Genomic DNA, 23150 nt, shown 5'->3' on the forward strand with positions numbered 1-23150 from the left:
ATGACACAGTGTATGATTATCGATTATCTTATGCTTATCTCCTGGGAAGAAGAAGAAAAAAAGCAAGTATTCTAAGGAAGGACGAGAACGACCCTGTGACCCACGATCGTATAAGTACGGTTGAAACGATTTTTTATGGTGCGTTACACGTGCCTTGCGATTTCATCGAAGTGGGGAGTACGAATCGAAGGAGGTGGTGTACAAGGACGGTACAACGATTTGAGTAATCCAAGAGTAACAGAGAAAAGGAAAGAAGAAAAGAAGAAAGCAAAGAAGGAAGGAAGGAAGGAAGGAAGGAAGGAAGGAAGGAAGGAAGGAACTAGCGTCGCAGCATCCCTCGGCTCATCGAAAGACGCGCGCCGTCGCCAAACAGGGGTTGGGAAGGTTCGAACGAGCACATGCGCTGTTTGGTTGAAGCGCGTCGTAACTCCCCACTACCTATCCAAACTGTTGTGAGCACATTCAGTTCTGGATGAGGAGTGGGAAGAGGAGGGAAGGGTTCCGAGTACCCCACCATCGCCGAAAAATCTTCATCGTTCGAGTTCGGCCAATGTCGTTTTCCATTCGTCTTTTTCCGTAAAGATTCGGTTCGTGTCGTACTCTCCCCACCATTCAACGATGAGCGCGAGGTCGTGTAGAATTTCCCTTTCCACCGGATCGGGTTGGTCCTGGCCTGGCGCTTGGTATCCTGGCTTCCCGCCATGGCGGGCGGGATGACACTGCCGAGGAGTGCCGAGCCGTGCCGAGTCGCTCACGAGCGCCGAAACGCGGGCAGCTGCCGGCTGGTTCCGCGACTCTCCGGGGCCACGGACAAAGAATATACTCTCTTGCCGAGCAATACAGTCACCGCGCGCGCGGCGAGAGCACACACTCAGCACGGGGCAGCACGCCGTGAAAACCAAAGGTACGCCTTTGCCCCCTTCGATCTTCGGCTAACGCGCTCTCTCCCCGTGTGTGTGTATATATATATATATGTATATACATATATTATATAAATCATACATGTATATACATATACATATACACGTTGAACATTCGCCGGTTGTTGTTTCTCTCGTACGTCTTTACGGCGTACTTCTCATTGTGTTGTTGTTTTTTGTTTATTATCTTTTTATCAATTTTTTTCATTCCTTTTCATTTCACTTTTACGGGGGTGAAAATAGAAAAGGAGAGAGAATCTCGTGATTGTTCTGTCCGAGGTCGATGTCGTGGTCGTTGTCGTTTCTACTGTCGCGAGTGCCGATCGAGAGGGAAATTCCGGAAAGAAAGGAGGAATAGGTGCGTGCGCGTACGCGCGCGCGCACCAGCGCCGAAGATAGAGAGAAAGAGAGAGAGAGAGAGAGAGAGAGAGAGAGAAAGAGAGAGAGAGAGAGAGAGAGAGAGAGAGACGAACCGTTCGTGAATCGTCGCGCCGGTGATACACGCGCCCTGATATTACGCACGAGGACGTGCACGGGAGAGGAGACGGGAGAGGAGAAGATATATATCGTGAGCCTTGCGTGCTTCTCTTTTCTGGTGCCGGGTGAAAGAAAGAAAGAAAGAAAGAAAGAAAAGCAACAAATAAATACAGAAAGAGAGGGAAAGAGAAAGAAATAACGGGAGAAAGACAGAAAGGAGAAAGCACGGTGACCGGTATGTAAGTGAATATAAGAGTGTGCGTCTTTTGCGTGTGCATTCCCTTTTGTGTGTCTTCCTTCGAGAAAAGAAATAGATAAGAGTTAGTGCGAGGAGGTACGAGATAACGAAGCCCGGGGTGGTATCAGGAAAACAGTGCGCGAGTGGTTAAGATAGGGTAACAGAAAAAAAAAAAAGGAAAAAGGAAAAGAAAGCACAGGAAAAGAAAACCAAGGAAAAGTGTGGAGAAGAACAATTTTCGCCAATCGGAAAGAGAATGTTCACTTTCGCTTTCGTTCCGTTCTTCCTCATCTCCTTCCTTCTTCCCCCATTTCTGATCATGTCGGAGAGTATACCCTCCAAGGGAGAGAGAGAAAGAGAAGTAGATAGGTAGATATAAATAGATAGATAGATAGATAGATAGATAGATAGATAGGTAGATAGATAGATAGATAGATAGGTAGATAGAGATAGAGAAAGAGAGAAATATAGAGATAGAGAGAAAGTGACAAGGGATAAGGACGAAGAAACAGTGGGGTGGTGTTGGTTTCTAAAAATCAGAAGAAAAAGAAAGAAAGGAAAAAAAAAGAAAAACGCTTGGTGGGGGGTACATCGAACGCATGTTGGATTTATCCTGACGGAAGTCGATTGTCCTTAGGACTCGATCCTCACCGTCTTATCCACCACCATCGGCAGGAGTAACAGCAGCACCACTATCACACCACCACCACCACCACCACCACCACCATTGCTAGCAGCACCACCGCTAGCAGCGGCAGCGGCAGCAGCACCACCACCACTACCACTACCATCGCCGCCACCGCCACCACCACCGCCGGCGACGCCTCCTGGCAAAGCCGGTGGCACGGTAGTGTCCTCGAGAGCACGCCGTGCACGCATCGGTGCTGCGAATGTTCCACGGCTCTCTCTCGCGACGGCGTGAGTCGACGAGAACGCGCGTCGTGTCGTCGTCGGCGAGTGACGGAAACTACGGCGCCAACCCCCACCGAAATACTCCTTTCTACGAATACTACTACCAATACTACTACTACTACTACTACTACGAATACTACTATAGGCTCGGTTTAGTCGCTTCGTGGATGCTACGCGCAGTGTATGGGAAACAGGTTCTTAAAGCACTAATTTCTCTTCTTCTTCTTCTTCTTCTTCTTCTTCTCCTGCTTCTTCTTCTTCTTCTTCTTCTTCTTCGAGAAAAAAAAAACGGATACGTCGTTGTCATCGTTGTTTTTCTTTTTATTCTTCTTTTACTCTTCCGTTCGATAAACGTCAAAGACGATGAATGTGCCCTCAGATCACCAGTGTCCATCTTTCTAAACCGAAATCAGGAACGGTTATTTAATTGCTCCATACGTATAGGTCTCTAATAAGATTTCTATGCCCAGCAACGGGATAAGCTCTCTCTCGAGCGTAGTCCCGTCTATCCACCAAGGAACTTTTTCTCCTTTTTTTCCTCTTCCCGTTTGCTCGTCCTCGAACACGAAGTCGTTGAGGGAGAGAGAGAGAGAGAGAGAGAGAGAGAGAGAGAGAGAGGGTGGGAGAAAGAGAAAGAGTAGAGAGAGGGAAACAGAGTGAGACAGATTTCGGCCGGTTCCTCTAACTCTCTTTCTCTCCCTCTCTCTTTTTATTTCTCTTCTTCCTTTCTCTTCTCTCTTTCTTTCTTGCTTTCTTTCTTTCTTTCTTTCTCTCTTTCTTTCTTTCTTTCTTTCTTTCTTTCTTTCTTTCTTTCTTTCTTTCTCTCCTTGCCGACGGAACGACGGAATGGATCGAAACGAACGAAAGAACACCGACGTTCTCGTGGATCGCGAGAACTACGGGCGCCAAGAGATTTACGGGCGCATTCGCGATCCTCGTCTTCTTTCGGCTTTGCTCTTTCTCGTCTTCTCCTTTCTTCTTTCTTTCTTTTCTCTTTATGCTTCTTCTTTTTTTTTCTTTTCTCCTTCAACTTCTTTTTCTTTTGGTTCTCTTCCACCTTCTTCTTCTTCTTCTTCTTCTTCTTCTTCTTCTTCTTCTTCTTCTTCTTCTTCTTCTACTACTACTCAATCTCAACTTTAACGTTTTCAACGTTATCATCGGAAGATCGAGCGTAGTCAGACGTTTTCTGACGACATCGGTGGCCTGAGGTTCTCCGTTTGAGAAAAACTACGAGATAACATGTCGTCTCTTGTTGCTGTTATTACTCTTATGTCTCGTAGGTGTGTCAACTAATTTTAAATTGCTATTCCTCGAGTAATCCTCGTTTTTTTTTTCTTTTCTTCTTCTTTATCCCTCGCGGGAATATTTCACGAAACCTTTTCGTATTTTAATTGTTCCTTTTCTTTTTTCTCGGGTTCTAGTTTACGTGAGCGTGCTTTAAGAACGAATACGTCGCAGCGGCTTACGCATTCATGAATTCCTAGAAGCTTGCATATTCGATTCTACTCCGAAATGGATCGAAATCTCGCGGTGTAGCCTTTGTTCCGTTCGATTTCTTGGAATACGAGAAAGAAAGAGAAAGAGAGAGAGAGAGAGAGAGAGAGAGAGAGACGCGTTTCGCGCGACAAGAGACGTTAAAGATGGCCGCTTCGTCGTGATTTAGCCGCGTTTTACGATCTCGCGAAAGGATCGGCAAAACAGAGAAAGAAATATCTTCCTTTTGAAATTTTGATCCCAAAACATTTCCATCTTATGCCCATGAAAAAGTGACCATTGTTTTATGTTTTTTTCTTTCTCCCTTTTTTCTTTTTTTTTTTTTTTTTTCTTCTTTATCTTGCTTCTTATTCGTTGATCGGCCAGAGAGTACAACGATTTTATCGTTGTCGTCGCGAGTATTCTCTTTGTTCCCATGAACGAGTTGCGATCGCGGTATCGTCGAACCTTGCGATATACGCGGGAGAGCGAAAACACCGTTTAATCGTTCTTTCTTAATATATTTTTAGTAGTCTAGAAATATAATTGAATATCTTTTCGAAGTATAGTCTCATAAAATGTATATACATATTATTGTTTACCCTGATCATCATCATCTTCTCTAGAGACATAATTAATCGTTATCTCGTTTGCTCTAGTGATGACGTTGCACCTTTAATCCATTGCTTTGTAATAATGATAATAATAATAATAATAATAATAATAATAATAATAATAATAATAATAATAATAATAATAACGATAATAATAATATCTAATAACAATAACGAGACAATAAAATTGCTTACGTCATAGATATAAGAGAAAAAGAAGAAAATCTTTGTTGAAATCGTATGTTAGTTTTCTGATTATTTATTTCTTGCCTATATCCTCGGAAAAAAGAGAAAAGTGCTTTATGTTACATACAAAATAAGTTGTTCGAAAGAAGATTGTTTATTGGTCGTTTTCCATTCTATACCTATTTCTTAAAGACTACATTTAACAGCATACCCATACTGCTATGTTGCATTGGTCTGACATTTATTTTGAGGTTTGACCTGCATATGTATATTCTGACCGCCATTTTTTATTCGACATATTTGAATAATTGATCGGCCTGTTGTACTCTACTAATTTACCAATTTTTATATTACTTCTTGTACTCTACTAATTTACCAATTTTAATAATACCAACATTTGCAAGTTTCATTTCAACAATTTCATTCCAACAATTGCAATTGGACAGGCCCATCATGTTGCCCGCTACGACAAGTCACAATTTTTATGATGTTCAAACACAAAACGAATTTAAGAAACCCTTAATATCTATTACCTCTTTCTCTACCTTTCTCTCTTTCGCTTTTTGTCGACAGTCGATCTTTTTTAAACCACCGCTCATGGTGGCGTGGGTTCCAAGCGTCGTCGCGCGCATTAATCCGTGGTTTAGCGAACCAATTTAAATATCAGCGGCGCGCTCGACGCAATTTTATATCATTTCCGATATCGCGCGTTAGTGTGGGTGGTTTCGACGTTGCGTCCCTCTCCCCTTTCCTCCCTATTCCTTCTCTTCGACGTCCGAGGCCCTCTCTCCTACCCTTACGCCCCTCTTTTCCGTCCTCCCTCTACCTCGACCGTTACGCCGTCGTCCACATGAGCTAGGTACGCTTTACGATGCGTGTCGTCCACTCTCTTTCTCTCTCTCTCTCTCTCTTTCGTTTTCGATGTGTGTGTGTGTTTCTTTCTCTTTCTTTCTCTCTCTCTCTCTCTCTCTCTCCCTCTCTCTGTCTCTCTCTTTTCTGTCTCACTCACTTATAGAGACGCGCGTGTGATCAGCCCGTACGCGACGCTCGTAACGTCGTGACGACGTAGTTGCGGGATCTCAAAGAAGAGAGAGAGAGAGAGAGAGAGAGAGAGAGAGAGAGAGAGACAGAGAGGGGGGAGAGACGTATGCACGCGCATGCGTCAGACATCGTACGTATATCCCGCGCGCACGTGCGTACGTATATATACAAGCTCCGCACACGACGACGTTCGGGGGAGCAAGAGAGAAAGAGAGACGGACAGAGACGTGCGTGTGCGAGAGAGTCCGGTAAGCACTCGCGAGTTATGCGTATGTCTGTATATATATATGTATATATATTATATGTACATACACATGTGCGTGTGCAGTGCTGTAAAAAAGCATGGTGCTGTTAAGATTGGAAAAAAATGTATTAGAGGGATGGAGAAGTTGGAGAAAAACGAGAGAAATAGTGATAAAAAAGGAGAAAGAGAGAGAGAGGGAGAGAGAGAGAGAAAAGGTGCAAGGGTTGAACGGGTTAGACGTCAGAAAAATATCTCTTATTAATAGTCTATTAGTTTAGTGTGTCGTATATGTATATTCATATGCATATATATATATATATATATATATATATATATATATATGTATATATATTTGTGTGTCAGTATGTGTGTATGTGTATTTTGATACGAGACGGAGCGGCATGTACGTTTGTGTTGGTGACATTACGTCGAGTTGTGAAGAGGTAGTTGCCGGAGAGCTTTAACTGGTAGTTACGTTCGGAGTAAGTGCTGGATCAGAAGTAATATCGTTGCCACGGTACGGACCGACAAGATTATCGGCCTGGGCGGTAATTGTTTGACGCTTCGCGCCCGCTCTCATATACGCGACAATAAACGCGTTTGCATTAAATAAAAAAAGGGAGGCTTCTATCGATGGTCAATCAGCAACGGCAGACAAAACCGGACACACGTTCACGAAGAACGCGATTGGTCGATTGATTATCGTCGTTTCTCATGATCTTGATCGATCTTTATCCGCTGGTGTATTCATGATGTTCATGATCTACTCCTTTTAAATTTTGTATTTTGATACATTTGAAAGAATTTGAAGCTAGGAATATATATATGTATATATATATATATATATAATTTTGTTTTCCTTGTAATATATTCGAGATCTTTTATGAACGAACTGATTTCGCAAGAAAACTTTTAGGATGCTACTCTCCATTTTTCCGACATTTTTCTTCGCTAATCACGTTCAACGTTAGTACATTTTTGCGGCTTATTCATTTTCATTAAAAGATAATTGGTTCTTCAGAAACAGTCGCATTCATGTGTCGAAAGGAGACATGTCAAGATTCTTAACAAATGTTTTTCTCGATAAAAAGTAGTTGAGTATGATCGAACATGAGGGAAAAAGTCACGAAATTCGTGCTAGAAGGGCGTCGCGCAGTTTTGCTACGGCTCTGACAAGTGTGCAAGTCTCTCTCACTCTCTCTCTCTCTCTCTCTCTCTCTCTCTCTCTCTCTCTCTCTCTCTCTCTCTCTCTCTCTCTCTCTTTCTTTTTCTCTCTTTCTCGCGTGCGTGCGTGCGTGCGTGCGTGCATGCGTGCGCCGTAAGAGTGCGCGCGCGCGCGCTCGCGCCCGCGCCCGCGTGTGTGTGGGACCTTGAATCAAGCAGCCTTTGTCGCGAGACTCCACCGCGGCACCACGAGGTCGGCGAAAGTGTACCCGAGCTTTTTTGTTCGGGGCCGCCGCGAGAAGAACGCTTTTTTTTCCTCTTTTTCTTCTTGTCTTTCTCTTTCTCTCTTCTTTCTCTGTATTTCTCTCTCTCTCTCTCTCTCTCTGTCTTTCTTTCTCTTTCTCTCTCCCTCTCTTTCTCTCTCTCTCTCTCTCTTTTTTTTTTTTCGAAGCTAGCATGCACAGTCGGAGGACGAACACTGGCCATTTTTGTTTCACCGTGACGCCGGAATTAGCGCGAGCGTGCCATCCGCGAAAACGGAACTTCGTTATCCAGGATTTACGCTCGCGGAAAGGAAGATAATTCGGAATGGAATCGCAACTACGAAAGACGCCATCGTTCACTCCGGATATCGGCCATCTTTGTTCGCTAGTCCTTTCTCCCATACATATATGAAGTACGTTGAAAAAAAATCTTGGAACTTTTCTTCTTGCCGTGCTTGTCGTTTAAATGGGAACGAAGCTGCGAAGAAAATCGTTTGGAAGTTTCGTTTTCTACTCGCTCGATTCATTTCAGCCATGACCCCTTGATATCGGTTAAGGATTAATCAAGCAACGTTTGGTCGCTTCGAATCATTTGACGTGGACAACTCCATTCGCTTCAACGAAGAGAATGAAAATTCAAAAAAACATCGATTCTTGTTTTTTGAATGGGGTTGCAATGATAGAGATATAGATAAAGCGATAGAGATAGATAGATAGATAGATAGATAGATAGAGAGAGAGAGAGAGAGAGAAAAAGGCGGGACGCGTTTTGGTCGTCAAGATTTGACGCACGCGCAGAACGTGTTTTCTGTTTGAGAGACGCAGCTTTGGACAACGACGCTCCCATTCGTTCTTTCGGCCGTTTCGACGAGACGAGACGAGATGTTAATTCCGAGCGCGCGGAATCTTCTCTATCTCGCAGCTGGTTTATACGCGCTTCTCGGAATTCGCGTCCTGCGCCCGGCGAGAGGGCCGTGCGAACGAAAGAATCCGTTCCGTCTCGACGACGACGACGACGACGACGACGACGACGACGAAGACGACGAAGACGACGACGCTCCCGCTTCTCCGTTCGTCGTATCGTTTCGTCGCACCGGGTATACACAGCGCGACGGAGCGTACACTATGGGCCGCTTCGCAACGCGCGAGGCGGTATTGAATTTTTGTGCGTACGGTACGGTCGATTCGACGAAAGTGCAACGGTGGGACCAGCTGTGCCCGCCGACGGACGTTCCTCCGAGCGACTTTTTCTTATATAGCGTTTACTCCGAACCTATCTCTCTTTCTTTCTCTTTTTTCTACTTTTCACTTTTCATCCGGTCGTTTTTCGAAGAAAAATCTACGACGTCTTGTTTGCTCTCTTGACAATGACGAATCAGATTTTTTTCACTTCTTATATCTATCTTAATAGAATGATGAATGAACTTATCGTACTTCGATACAATTTTTCGTCGATTTAGATTAGGGTTATAACATTACAATCGCCATTTTTTTTTTCCATCTGTTTCGAAAAATGACGGATATATATTTCTTTAATATCATTATATATAATGTTTTGTATTAAAAATTGGCATAATTTGCGTGTCCGTAGGATATATCGTAAAGTATCAAAACTTTTGGCACGTGACCAATTTAACCAAACGAAGTAGTCCGAACTTTTTAGGTTAGACGGATGGAATATTAATCTTCGATGCTATTTTTAAAAAGCGCATACGCCGAGCAGACCTCCGAAACTTTCTTCTCATCTTTTTCTTTTCTTCTTTTTCTTCTTTTTCGTGGCCACGTGTGCAACGGATCTTCCGTGTGCGCATACAAAATGACCCTTTTTAAATGAGAACAACGGCACTATCCAGAGTTTATGCGCTCGCTATCGGAGCGCCGAGTTTCGCGACCTTTAAAGACTAAAGTTCACGGTATTCAGTCTAGACGATTTATGGACGTCAGGAAAGTTCAGTTGCCTATGACCCGAGCTGGACCTCTAAAGGTGTTTCCACATTGATGTAAAAATCACAAAAATGATCGGTTCGATTGCGTTTTTCTTCCCCCAAAACCCCATCAAATCGTATAGGTCATAAATGGGCTGAGAGAGTCATTATAAAAATAAAGAAATAAACACGTAAATCATTTTGTCAAGAGCTTGAAAAAGATTACGATGAGAAACTACGAAGAAAAATTTATATCCATTCGTAGGATCGAACGAGCAATTACAATTTCCGTTTTCAACTTTTTCACGTCTCGTATCGTGCGTCTCTTTCTTTTTGTGGCGTAGCGGCAAAAGCGGCTGTTTCATAAGCGAAAGTGCTGAACGACAGTGCAAGTTTCCAGCGATAGCGAAAGCTCCAACGTCCACAGCTGTAAAGCTATTACAGAGGGTTTCGGGGTGGAGAGGAGGGAAGATGGAACGAAGAGAGAAAGAGAGAGAGAGAGAGAGAGAGAGAGAGAGAGAGAGATAACGAGAACGCTCGGTCTATGTACCACATCACAGTGTATTCGTGAACCGTGCGAAAGCTTGTGTCACACACGACTAGTACGTTCAAATGTGTGTGTGTCTCTCTTTCCTCTCTTTCTCTCTCTCTCTTTCTTTCTCACTCTCTATTTCTTTATATGTATGTGTGAGTATTCGCTTACGCCACGTGGACGCGTACGTGACAAGCTCGAGTTCGTTTCTCTCTATCTCTCTTTCTCTATGTGTGTTACATGGCACGAGTCGAGCTTGCACATAGAAAGAGAGAGAACGGAGCGACTGAAGAGCAATGTGGTGGGGGTAAAAAAGAGGGAGAGGGACAGAGAGAGAGAGAGAGAGAGAGAGAGAGAGTAAGTGTGAGCGAGAAACGAAAAGCGAGCGAAAGAGAGAGAGAAAGAGAGAGAGAGAGTGAGAGAGAGAGACAGGGAAAGAGAACCAAACGGCGGTCGATATTTCACCAAGCCCGCCGTCGTACCAGTTTTCAACGATGGCTTTGAACCTCTCTTAAGCATAAGCAACTTCTCCACACTTTTCGGGCGTACAAATCGATCAAAACTTATGCTTTCATTACGTATTACGTTTAAATTGCATATTAATGCGCATAACGTCGAATTGTCCTACAATAATTTTTATTTGCAGGATTAATTCGTATATTATTTAAAGGTTCCCTTTTATAATATTTCATAATGAAAGGATCAATTTCATAGATCATCGGCAATATGTTTTGAATCCTCTTGACATGCTAAATATAAATTAAAAAGCAGTATAAATATATTTTATTATCTGATAACAAAGGTGATTAGATATCAGAATTAATCGAAAATATTTGGAAATACGAAAAATTGTTATAATACACATCTTGACGACGATTAAAATATAAGAGTATCAATCTTCAATATGAAGATTTGTTTGATACAGTATTAACAATTCCTTCTTTCGAATGATATTTTTTAAAAAGAAAATGGAATAGAATTGATATAGGAATGGGGAAGGGGGCAAGGGGGTGCAGCAAACAAATCGAGACGATAAATTTCCAAGGTGGTAAGATCCAACAATGCGAAAAGTTCGTAGCCATCGTTGTTGAGCGCGCTAGGCAACGTGAATGAAGCGGGTAGGGACTAGGGCAGAACATTTGTGGATATCAAAGCGTGCGAGTAGGTGTGCATGCACGCCGAACGTAGTACATAGTAACCTTGGCTCAGCAATGGTCACGTTATATAGCTGGATGACTATAACACGTTATTCTACGTTCTAGTAGCGAACGACTTGTTAGACGCGGGTTGCAAGAGATCAAATGATTGCGAGAAAAGCATTTGCCTTAAATCGTACCATTTCATCTTTCTTTCTCTTCCTCAACTAACATTCACATCCTTCTTATCTATTCTGTTTCAGATCGTACAAATCAATCGCCTTCTAACAAGCCGCATTAACCTCAAGTGATTTATATTTTCTTACGAAGCGCGAAAGAAGTAATTAGTGTGTTTATATCGTATAAAAGAAGAAGAAAACAAAAAAAAAAGATATTCAACAAGAGCTTAAGTTCAGAAGAAGAAGAAGAAGAAGAAGAAGAAGAAGAAGACGAAGACGAAGAAGAAGACGAAGAAGAAGAAGAAGAAGAAGACGAAGAAGAAGAAGAAGAAGAAGAAGAAGAAGTAGATGAAGAAGACGAAAAAGAGGAAGACGACAAAAGTTTAAAAGTTATAATATCTACCTAGTGTACAAAAATATATCTGAGAAAAAAGTACAAACGATAAAAAGTTACAAAAAAAAAAAAAAAAAAAAAAAAAAAAAAAGAAATAAAGTACATACAAACACGAACACAAAAGCATACACATATACACGACGAAACAAAAAGAACACAAATAAAAATCCGTCAGTGCCAAATCGAAAAGACGTGGAGGGAATAGACAAGCGCGATTAATAGTTGTTGTACATTTAAAGGAAAAAGTATACAGAGAACGAAAGAAAGAGAGAGAAAGAGGAGAAGAAAGCAAAACCATAAACCAAAGAATCTACCATTTTTTCTACTAATCACTCAGAGAATAACGATACTCTTAAAGCAAAAGAAAGTGACCAAGAGTGAGAAAGAGAGATAGAGAGAGAAAGAGAGAGAGAGAGAGAGAGAGAGAGAGAGAGAGAGAGAGAGAGAGAGAGAGAGAGAGAGAGAGAGAGAGAGAGAGAGAGAGAGAGAGAGGAAGCGAGATAAGCATCTAGACTTCCGTGATCCCAAACTAATTAAGTGAAAATCATCCGCGTAAAGTCTTTTGTAAACTATATGAATTTATATAAATAAACGTTAAGTAAGAAGTGAATCTTTAAAAAAGCACTCGGCTTCAATCCGAGATTTACATTTAGCGACGTCAAATGTCCTTTGGTAACAAAATCAGAGTTCGCACGAACTGGTGCATATCCAATTGGTGAAACGGAAGAGAAAAGGAGAGAGAGAAAAAGAGAATACCTATCTACCAGTTTCGAGCTCCAGAGCTATCAGCTCCAGAGCAAAAGAGGAAAATAGAAAAAGAACGAGGACTGTCGTTCGAATCGAGTCGACCTCCTGCACGCAGGAGGAGCGTTAAAAACAGGATGACGTGGCGAGGAAGATGAGCGCCGAGGTGACGAAGGAGGTCGTCGCCACCGAGAGGGTAGCACCGAGCCCTCCGGCGGCGGTAGCGACCTCGCCAACCTCTGGTGACCCGGCTCGTCACCTGCCCCCGTTCAGCAGCTTCGCCGGGGACAGTACGATGGACAGCTCTACGACTTTGACGACCCTTCATTCCCAGGACGTTGGACTGGGCCTGACGTCGTCCTGGGACTATTATGAGGGCCTGACAGGTCGGTTGATCGACTCCCGTGGCGAAGTGGTTCTCGCTAGCCAATATCGTCCTTGGGAGTCGAAGAACGCTGGTGGTGTCGTGTCTGCTGCAGCACCAACCGGTGAAGGATTACCAAGTTTTGCAAGTCAATTTACCGCACCGAGTGAAGCCGAGCCCCAATTAACGGCATTGACGCCGTTGTCGCCAGCATCCATCTCTCATTCGCCACCCGTTACATCAGCTGTAGGTTTGCCCAGTTTTCATACTCTTGGGACACCTTTACCGGCGCCTCATCCTCATCGCGGTACCGTCGGTTATCCTCTCGTACCGGCACCCGTTCAAGCGAGAGAGGTACCGGCTCTGCAACAACAGCTACTCGACGAGAGACATATTCAACTACTCGGTTCTAGTCCCGTCCAAGCGTTCCCACCACCTCCAGGTCATCCTCATCATACTGTTTTGACCGTAGTCAAGCCCGAATATCCGCAACTTCATCATGCCAACTTCCAAAACCCAATGTCGACTGTCCTCGATTCCTCACCAACCTCGAGGGCGATCGGCATCGACGGACGTAAGAAAGAACGGAGAAAAATACGGGCTGGTTCGATGGAATCCGAAGATGGTGGTGGAGGTGGTGGTGGCGGTGGTGGTGGTGCTGGTAGCGTTGAAAATTCTGGTCAAGTCGCGGCAGTATCCTCTACCGCCAATCGTGGTCCTCATCATATGAGTGGCGGAATGGGTGATGCCGACGGTGACGGTGGCCTCGGTGATAAGCCGGCTAAAAAGAAACGCAAAAGGTGCGGGGAATGCATCGGATGCCAACGGAAGGACAACTGTGGAGATTGCGCGCCGTGTAGGAACGATAAGAGTCATCAGATTTGCAAAATGAGGCGGTGCGAGAAACTCACGGAGAAAAAGGTCAGTGATCTTTGATATCTTGACTTGGGATTTTGATCTGTTCAAGATTGGACTGACTTATTGCTAGATCATTTTTCTGCTTTTTTTCTCTTTTATTTGTTTCTTTTTTTTTTCTTTTTTTTTCCTTTAGACAGATTTATAAGATCCTTTGTATGGAAACGAATGTGAATATCACTTCTAATATGACTTTTGTGAATTTCTTATAAAAAAATATGCTTTTTTTTTTGTTATTTCATGTCTATCCAGTTCTTTCTTGAACGTTCAAGGTCTACAATTTTAAATGATAGGGTGGTAGCAGGTGATATTCAAGGCATTCAATAAGGAATCATTATTATCATTTCATTCGTAAATTGCGTGAACCGTAGATGTATGCAAGAAACGCTGAAAGATCGGATTTCCATAGATTGAAGAATCCAGATATAACAGAGTGTAAAGTATATAGAGTTCGTGTACTGCTTCCATGGAAATTCTGTCGTTCTGCTCGCGAGTGGTGTGCTCACAGGTGTATAGAACAGGGTGTGGAGTACAGTAGGGTTGGGTGGTATAAACACGGATAAACCCACGCTATAGAACGGTATATATAGCTTGAACTTGGCCCCGATGCCTGGATGTGCCGAGAATCCCAGAGGGAAATACAGAAATACAGATAACCGCGAGGTGGTTTATTATTGTAGTGACATTGAATAGAGGGTTGGTGGGTTGACTGGTTGCTTTCGGTAGCGATGGCTATGAACCATGGTCTGATTTAACTTGGAATGAAACATTTCCTTTATTAACATTTCTTAGGCACTGTAACGAGATAAGAAACAATTGCACCTAGCAGGTGTATTGGTGCAATTGTTTGGGAAAGAATAGAATCATAGAGATATATTTTAGTAAAGCATGTACACCTAATATTTTTCTCTAAAATATTTTTTTATTCTTTATATTTTTTTTTTTTTACTTAAAAAAAAATTCTAACGCATTCTAATAATCAGAATTATTCTGTATAGCAGTAATCAACGGTTTAACTTCATAAAGTCTGGCATGCCTATAAGAAGAATATACTATGGGATGCAAGCTGCAACGAGTGCAGCAAGCGCCGAGCGCGAAGTGGTTTGGCTTATCGCAGGGCAAGTTCAAGGCTCGCCGCGGGTCATAATAATCGCTCATCGAACTCCGCCTCGTTCGGGAAACAAACGTGTTGTTCGTCGATACAAAACTCAAGCCTCTTTCTCTTCTCCTCGTAAAGATAACGCCGAGTCGTGTCTAATAGAGAGCTTCGTTATGAACGAGAGAGATAGAGAAGGAAAACGTGTGTAGGATCGTCTTGTTGAAATCAGTAAGAGAGAATATGGATCTAAAATTTGAACGAGCCAAGCGGATCGATCCAGGCCTCAAAACGTTTCGTCTCCCGCACGTTGCTCTTTTCAAACGGTGACTCATTCGTTTGCTCGACGACGACGACGACGACGACGACGACGACGACGACGACGACGACGACGACGGCAACGACGATGATGACGATGGCGACGGTGGTCGTGACTTTCCTGAAGAATCGTGCGTAGGCAGTGAGAGAGGGTTCACGCGCGCACGTCTCGTGATGTGATACGATTGAACGAGAAAATTGTTATTCCGTCCGATGATGATAGTCCAGCCGTCTGAAAGTAATGCGAGAAGTCGATCGCTTCTTCGCACGCATAACATCAAATCCGTTTTCTATAGTAACTTCAAATGGAAATGATTTGAAGGAACATCGATGGCCGGTATTTCGAAATTTTATTCAAACAATTTAAAGGCAATACCTACTTTGTATTTATTTTTTCTTTCTTTCTTTCTTTTTTTTTTCTTCCCCTTTTGGAGCAAGTATCTTACATACACGAATAATCATATAGTTACAAAATAGAGACTTTAATTATTTTACGTATAAAATATGGAAGAGTAAATAATTCTTACGTTCGAATATTGAGACACGTGAGAAACAATGAGTTAGTGTAGTATAATAGACAGCTAGAGAACAGTAAAGGGAAGGGAGAAGCGTCATTTCCTATTGCCGATAATCAATAGTGGAACACTTGCCGAACTAAGAGAACAGGATAGATGATATTTGAGAAATAAGATCTTATCTTTCTTTGTAATTTTTAATAAGAAAAATGAACAATAATTGTTTAAAACCAATTAACAACGTAAACTTTATATTAATACAGAGTGACTTAATTTGTTGAGATTTTATCGACAACGTTCATATCAACGTACATAATGTCTATAATTGGTCGATTGACGAGTTGAGAAAAATAATATTCGAATTATCGAAGGAAAGGGTTGAAAAGGGTTGAAATGGAAGTAAAGGTAAAAGAAGAAATGCGCGTAGATGATAGATGGTCGCGAGTCGAAGACCGGTGTATATAGGATCGCCGTCACAACAACCCACATCCTTCTAAGACTTAACACCCTCTTTATCCCGAGGGAAAGCTCTCGCCCCTGCTGTCTTTCTCTTCGTGCGAGAGGACTCTACCCTCGAGTTCATCGTACACCTGCCGCCGAGAGGCCACCCTCCTACGGTGATGGCCTGATTTTTATCGTCTTTCTACCTTGTTTTGGTCCGTTTCTTCGTTGTTTTCGGAAAGGGTGCAATGACCGAAGCATCCTTCTCTTTATAGCATGCATGATAAATTTTAATTATGTGGACATAACCAAAGAAAAAATCAAAATGAACGCGTATAAGTGCAAATGAACATCTCCAAGTAATTATTATTAATTTTTTTTTGATTACAAGTCCACTAATCATGTTTTTAAGTATTCATGATCGATGATTTGAATCTGTGTTCATTGTACTTATTATTCGTAATTGATCTTTATATATTAGTGTTTGTTTATTCTACAAGTATATTCATTAGCATATCTATATCGTTAATTCGTATTCATTTGGTGGAAATATTTTATAGAAATTTGTACGGTCTATCGAAAAATTACAATATCTTTGTGACAATTCGCGAAACCAGAGGCATTATCCATGAGCTTCGAAGTCTGAGTTGGCGCTTTATTTTCCTCGCACGAAGAAGACCGACCGAGTTGATTGGCCTGTCGTGAGATAACCCTGAGGAGCCAAGAATTGTATCCGGTTATCGTTGCGGTTATCACGGTCCGAATAACGCAAAAAGCATTCGAAATGTAGAAGAAGCGAGGTTACTCCCACTTTTTTCTCTTTCTTCTCTCTCTCTCTCTCTTCTCTCTCTCTCTCTCTCTCTCTCTCTCTCTCTTTCTTTTTCTCTTTCTTTTCCTTTTTTTCTATGTTTCTCTATATCAGCCAATATGGAGTACGTTGAGTACGTTGAACGTAATCGAACACTGCTCGGCATATCCTCTTTCTTTCGTCCTGTACTTTTACGGGCTTCGTGCAGTTTCGATTTATCGAGAAACTAGAACCGAAAACCCTACTCGATTACGTTAACTCGTTTCACGTCGGCGGAACGAGAGGGTTCTCGCGCGACGTACGTAGTACTTTATCTCGTAACTCGAAATGCGATATATCTTGATCGCGTGTACTCCTTCGAAAAGGTAATGTGCCTCTTTTTTATCTTTTTTATTTAAGTATTTCAAGTCACGTGCCACTTTCGTTTCTCAATTAGATTAAATGAAAATGGATTGTATAATATCTATATAAAGATTAATGTTGTCGTTTGAATAATTCTATATAATTGTTGATATTAAATAAATTAATAAGTTTTCAGCTTATTTCTAGGATGTAAAATGTCATTTATCTGAGTAACATCATTAAGAAAATTGTCGATAAATTTTCATCAAAAACGTGACGTGTCACATCATATACACATGAATGCACGTACGCATGCATAGATGATATCATAAAAAAAAAGAAAAAGAAAAAAGAATACGTAGAAAATGTTCAAATACTCGTCGAAAGATTGTTTTTGTTAGAACATTATTTCCCATTCAGATTTTTGTCCTTACGTTCAAAATTACGTCATAAGACGTCGAAGCGTCATTCAGAGGTCATGCTCTCTGTATCGTTGTACTAATGGAGATTGAAAATCCGCGAGTGGCACGTGGGATCGATCGAGCCAGCGCGGAAGTCGGAGGATTCGCTCCACTTCCTAGCCCGTTTTCGCCGAAATACCCCGCGACCTCGAATTTTCCTCCGCCCTTCATCCCCACCATCACCTACACTCCCCTAGCTCCATCACCGGCAACAGTACCAGCACCGGCACCAGCATCATCGTCGACGGTAAAAGGTTTCGCTCGGAGGGAAAGTGGAAAACTTGATTTTCTTGGGCGAAGACGACGAGAAGAGGACGAGAAGAGAAGGAAGCCGCGAGAATGACGTAGAATTCACGCGAGTAACGATCGAGATGGGTAGGAGAGAGCAAGAGGGATGAGGAGGTAGAGGGGGTTAAGAGGAGTTGGAACGACGAAAGAAATTTTATTTTTCGAGTATGCGACGTTAGGCTCTTGTAAAGATGTATGTGTGTGTGTGTGTGTGAGAGAGAGAGAGAGAGAGAGAGAGAGAGAGAGAGAGAGAGAGAGAGAGAGAGAGAGAATTGTTGGGGGGTGTAGGGGTGATGGTGGATCGACTGGGAGAGTCTTTATCAGCCGACTGTGAAATCTACTTTGCCGTCGTTAGCCACATCGTAGTTTGTGAGGCATTCGATCGAAATATCGAAATGAAATTCAGCCGGAGATTGTATGTACGCGTGTACAATTTCGAATTGATATCTTTGAAGATTTCTTTTCTTCTTAGTTCGTTGGTAAGATAAAGGAATTTTGAAGATGATATTTTTCTTCCCTGAAAATCGTCATTATTTGTTTCTTCTTTTCTCCTTATTGTTCCCATGAAATCGCACAGATTTAAAGGCAATATTTCGTCAATAATTTTTCAATATAATTCTTTTCGAAATTAATCAGTAAGAAAATCGCATTTTCTATCTACGAAAGTAAAATTTGTTCGACAGAGACAATCGAAACTCTTTCGTAGCTCGAGTCGAGAAATCCTTTTGAACTCTTTCTCAACAAATCGAACACATTCGTTAGTGAATACGCATATCGTCGATGTATATTTCAGGATTAGTTTAACCCCCTTCAAACTCACTCGTAGTTATGTACCTTCTGAATAAAGAAGGAGCCGGATTTATCGACATTATCAAACTCTGCAAATAAAAACCTTTATATGTCGAATGCTTCCGATCGTATATAACCAACGCGACAGATGGGGTATTAACATATGTATAGATGAAAGAAAAAAGAGAAACGAGATCGAGCGATCCAGATTTTCGAAATCCGACACCCGTCGATCTTATTCTCTCCAAGGGCTCGTATTTCTTTCTTCTTTTCGTTTTAGCAATGTCATATGGATCTCTGTTATCTCATACTTAAGACATTTCTAATACGAATCGTAAATTTATTCGTGGAATAAAATTAATGAAAAAGATTACGATGGATACCGTTAGTTCGAAAGTATTTTTTGAAATGACTTCAAATAGGATTTTAATAGTTTAATTTATTTTTTTCCCAACGATTTCTATAAAATTTCTTCTAAACAAGAAATACGAGTACGTTCGTAACCAGTTTGGAGTTTCAGGTTATCTTATGTTGAGACAGGGAGAAAGAGTGAGAGAGTAAGAGAGAGAGAGAGAGAGAGAGAGAGAGAAAGAGAGAAAGAGAGAGAGAGAGAGAGAGAGAGAGAGAGCAGTGGTCCGAGTTATAGTAAACGACATTGTGCATGCGAAGCGTGTGGGTCAGTTACGCTATCGTCGCGTCGCCATTCATATCATAGCGCGCGTAATGAAAAGATAGTAACTACCTTCATTGATAAAACACGCTACGTGCGAGCTCCGTACTACGCGTAGCTGTTAGCTTCTAGTCGTCGAGCTTTATGCGTCCGTGTCGATGATTTCATCTCGAAAGAGAAAAAAAAAAGAGAAGGGAAGGAAAAAAAATTGTTTCACGGCGAGTGGCGTGACGTCAAGCGGTGAACCGATTACTCGTTCATTCGGTGGACTTTGAAACTTGCCCGTTTAAAAAACTCACGCCGCACGCGACGATTTATTCGTTGCTCGACAAAAAAAAAAAAAAAAAAAAAAAAAAAAAAGAAAAAAAAAAACGTCAAGATATTGTGTTTATCGTATAAATTTTATTGGAGGCACGTCAAGATCGAATTTGGAGGAAGATCTTTTTTTTGTTGTTTTCCTTCTCTATATCATTATAAATTTGTTTACGTACATTGATAAAATAACTTTCTATCTTTGTTTCTCTTTTCGAAAATTATTTTCGTCATTTTTATTTGTTATGATCGAAAGCCCGATAAATTATATTAGAATCTGTATTACTTCCGATGAAATTGTATGAAAGAAAATAAAAATATATACTTGTAGAATATATAAGTAGATAGTATAAGAGTTAACTTTTCGCGTCTCGTTTATTAAAATATTCTCATTCAATTTGGAGTAGCCAAGGTAATTACGTTACTTTTCATCAGACCCTCGCAAAGTCGTGAAAAATGTACTCGTTATAGGATAAAAAGCAACCCTTTCACGCGTTATCTCGCCGCGTTAATTTCAGGATAAGTTTTTCGTTATTACATGCTTCCTTTATCGAAGAAGAATTTTTCCTGAATTAAAATTTTTTTTTTTTTTTTTTTTCATATTTCATAATTCCCTTTAATTTTCTTTGTAAGCGAATGTTGGCTTTATTAAAAATTGTTTCTTGGAAAGAATTCAACTGAATGGAAATAAGAAAAATTTCGAACAAAGTCAAAATCGCATATTCTACGTGCGTTGAATATGCAGTTTTTACATTGGTTATGCGAGACGATCATTCGGACGAGTCGGTCGAAATTTTCGTAACACAATACCGCTTCTTTTTTTGGCCGGAACTCTGCCCAATCCCCCGATAATAACAATAATTCATTTATCCCTCTATCTCCGGGTCCATAATCGAAAATCTTTCCGCGTGACTTCCTCCTTCTCCCTTTACACATCCTCCCCGTCATAGCTCTACTTATATCAAATTCTAGAATCCCGTTCGATCCGCGCTCATTTCGCGGATCTCTCAATTTCTTCAAGAGATTTTAGCATCGTCGAAGAAAAAGAAGAAGAAGAAAAAGAAGAAAAAGAGAAAGAAGAAGAAGAAGAAGAAGTAAAATAAAAAAAAAGAATAAGAAGAAAAAGAAGAAGAACTCTACGTAGAATCCAAACGAGAAAGCTCGGTACGTGCTAGAAGGCACGCAGTTAAAAAGAGGGATAAAGAAGGAAACGTCAAGAGAGAGAGAGAGAGAGAGAGAGAGAGAAAGAGAGAACGAAAAGGATGAAGAGGGGTTGGGGTGGGGGTGGAGGGGGTGGAAAGGAAGGAGAGCGAACGAACCTTGAAGCTACGCAGTTTCAGTCGACGGCAGAAGCGTTTCTCGAGTCGATATATCGATCCCCGCCCCCACTCGGTGCTTCCTGCCACGGAAACACGCTCTCTCTCTCTCTTTCCTCTCCTTCCTTCGCCTCTCCTATCTTGCTCTCTCTCTCTCCCACAGGATGAGTCACAGCCTCCCCGTAATATACGCTATAGCTGCACGCGCGCGCACGCGTATGCGGATATCTCTCTCTTTCTCTTTCTCTCTATATCTTTCTCTCTCTCTCTCTCTCTCCTTCTCTTTCTCTCGTATTCGTTCGTTTCTCTTTTTCTCTATCTCTCTCGTTCACCCTCGCACGCACACGCAAGAAAGAAGACAAGCGTACACGCATTCGATCGACCCGTCGAACGCACGACGCGACCTAGCTGCCACTTGCACGCGTTTCTCTTTTTCTCGTTTTCAAGATCTCTCTCTTTCTCTTTCTCTTTCTCTCTTTTTCTCACTCTCTCTTTCTCTCTTTCTCAATTTTTCTATTCCTTTTTCTTCCTCTATTTTCGTTTAACCTTTTCCTTCAAAACCTTTAAGGTTTGACAATTTATTGCTTACTTTTGATCGTTTGAAAGATCGGTATTTTGCTATATACTTTTTTGATAAGAGATCAACGATACCGTACGATTTGATCATAATGTAAATTTAATGCGTTCACAGAGGTCACAGGTGACCGATGCTCGACATCACTCGACCCTTTGTGGTCCGTATTATTTTCGATATTACGTTCCAACTAACCCATATCGGTTTATTATTAATTTTTTATCAATATCGCACAGTTCGGTCTTTAAAGCCAATTAAAGTGAATAGAATTAAAATTTGATCAAATGCGAAGAAAAAAGAAAAAATAATATCAGACGTTGATTAAGTGCGGATTATTTGTCATCGAAAAAAAATAAAAGTCCTTATTAGTCCTCTAGGACATCGTTTTTACAATATTCAAAAGGAATTTTCAAGGGAAATTTTCAAAAGAAAATTTTTGTTTATACGACGGTCAAACGAATGCGAACGATCATCGACAAGGGGATGAAAGCGTTACGGTGAAAAGGAAAGCGATTGGGAGGGGAATGTGGGAGGGTTGATATCGGGTGGTGGAACAGGGACGATGAGAAGAACAGGGTGAATGTGCCTGTGTGGAGTTTCATGGCATTTTCCAAGAACTCATGAGGGAAAAATACGAACGGTACGCTATATCCTCGTGTTAACCTCGACCATTGGAAACTGTCGTCGTCGTTGACGATGGCGCCATTAGCTGGTCTATCACGCACTTTATATAGTCGTCTCCTTTCATTCTTTCTTCGCCTTTCGTTGCAAATGCAACGCAGACGTACACGTGCAACGCTTCACGTGCATCTAATGATAACGTGCTCCTCTACAATTACCGTTGAAAAATGCAAAATACTGAACGCTCGCGCGCATTTACTACCGGCCAGTGGGTCGTGAGCGCGACCGCGCGATTGCTTGTTCGCGTCGGTTCGGTGGGGTTGATCCATCGCAAGAGAAACGATATCATTTATGATTTGAAAGCTTTACGCTTTGGATAGATTCTTCTTTCTTTTCTTGTCTTTTTTTTTTTTTTTTTTTTTCTTTTTATTTTATTATCTTGTATATTGTACTTTTCGAAGAATTTTAATTTGCGGATTCATTCGACCATCTGTCGTTAAATATTTAATTTATGATTTTCATTAAACGATCCAATTGATACTAAGAAAGAACTGTATGAACAGATTAAGTATATTACACGTTTATATTAGTTAGGGAAAGTTTTCGAACGTTAGCTTCAGTGACCCTCAAAATGTTGAAACCATATGACAAAATTCGATCGGTTTGCCCTTCGATATCACCTCGATCGTGAGAAGGAACCAAAACACAATATATATATATATATATATATATATATATATATATATATATATATATATATATATCGACGAGTCAATTGCCGTTCGACTAATCCGAAAATCGATGTTGTCGATATAGCGACGACCGTGCTAAATATCGTCGTGGTATAAACTGTGGTCGCGGTTTACGGAGGATTGCGA

General features: G+C 41.5%; 1 protein-coding gene and 1 long non-coding RNA gene across 2 annotated transcripts in view; both read left to right on the forward strand.

Annotated features, from left to right (window-relative positions):
• The first annotated feature begins 910 nt into the window (after positions 1-910).
• LOC124952808 lies at positions 911-11552 on the forward strand. Its single transcript, XR_007102004.1, has 2 exons — positions 911-2741; positions 11389-11552. It is a non-coding gene; the product is annotated as an uncharacterized LOC124952808 (long non-coding RNA).
• A 160-nt stretch (positions 11553-11712) lies between these two features.
• Positions 11713-23150, forward strand: part of LOC124952807 (DNA N6-methyl adenine demethylase) — a 65726-nt gene continuing 54288 nt past the window's right edge. Inside the window, exon 1 of the mRNA XM_047503245.1 lies at positions 11713-13727. Coding sequence (XP_047359201.1) covers positions 12597-13727 — 1131 coding nt within the window. The 5' untranslated portion in view covers positions 11713-12596. The remainder of the gene's footprint in view (positions 13728-23150) is intronic.

This window comes from Vespa velutina, chromosome 11 (assembly GCF_912470025.1).
Source record: "Vespa velutina chromosome 11, iVesVel2.1, whole genome shotgun sequence".
Lineage (NCBI taxonomy): Eukaryota > Metazoa > Arthropoda > Insecta > Hymenoptera > Vespidae > Vespa > Vespa velutina.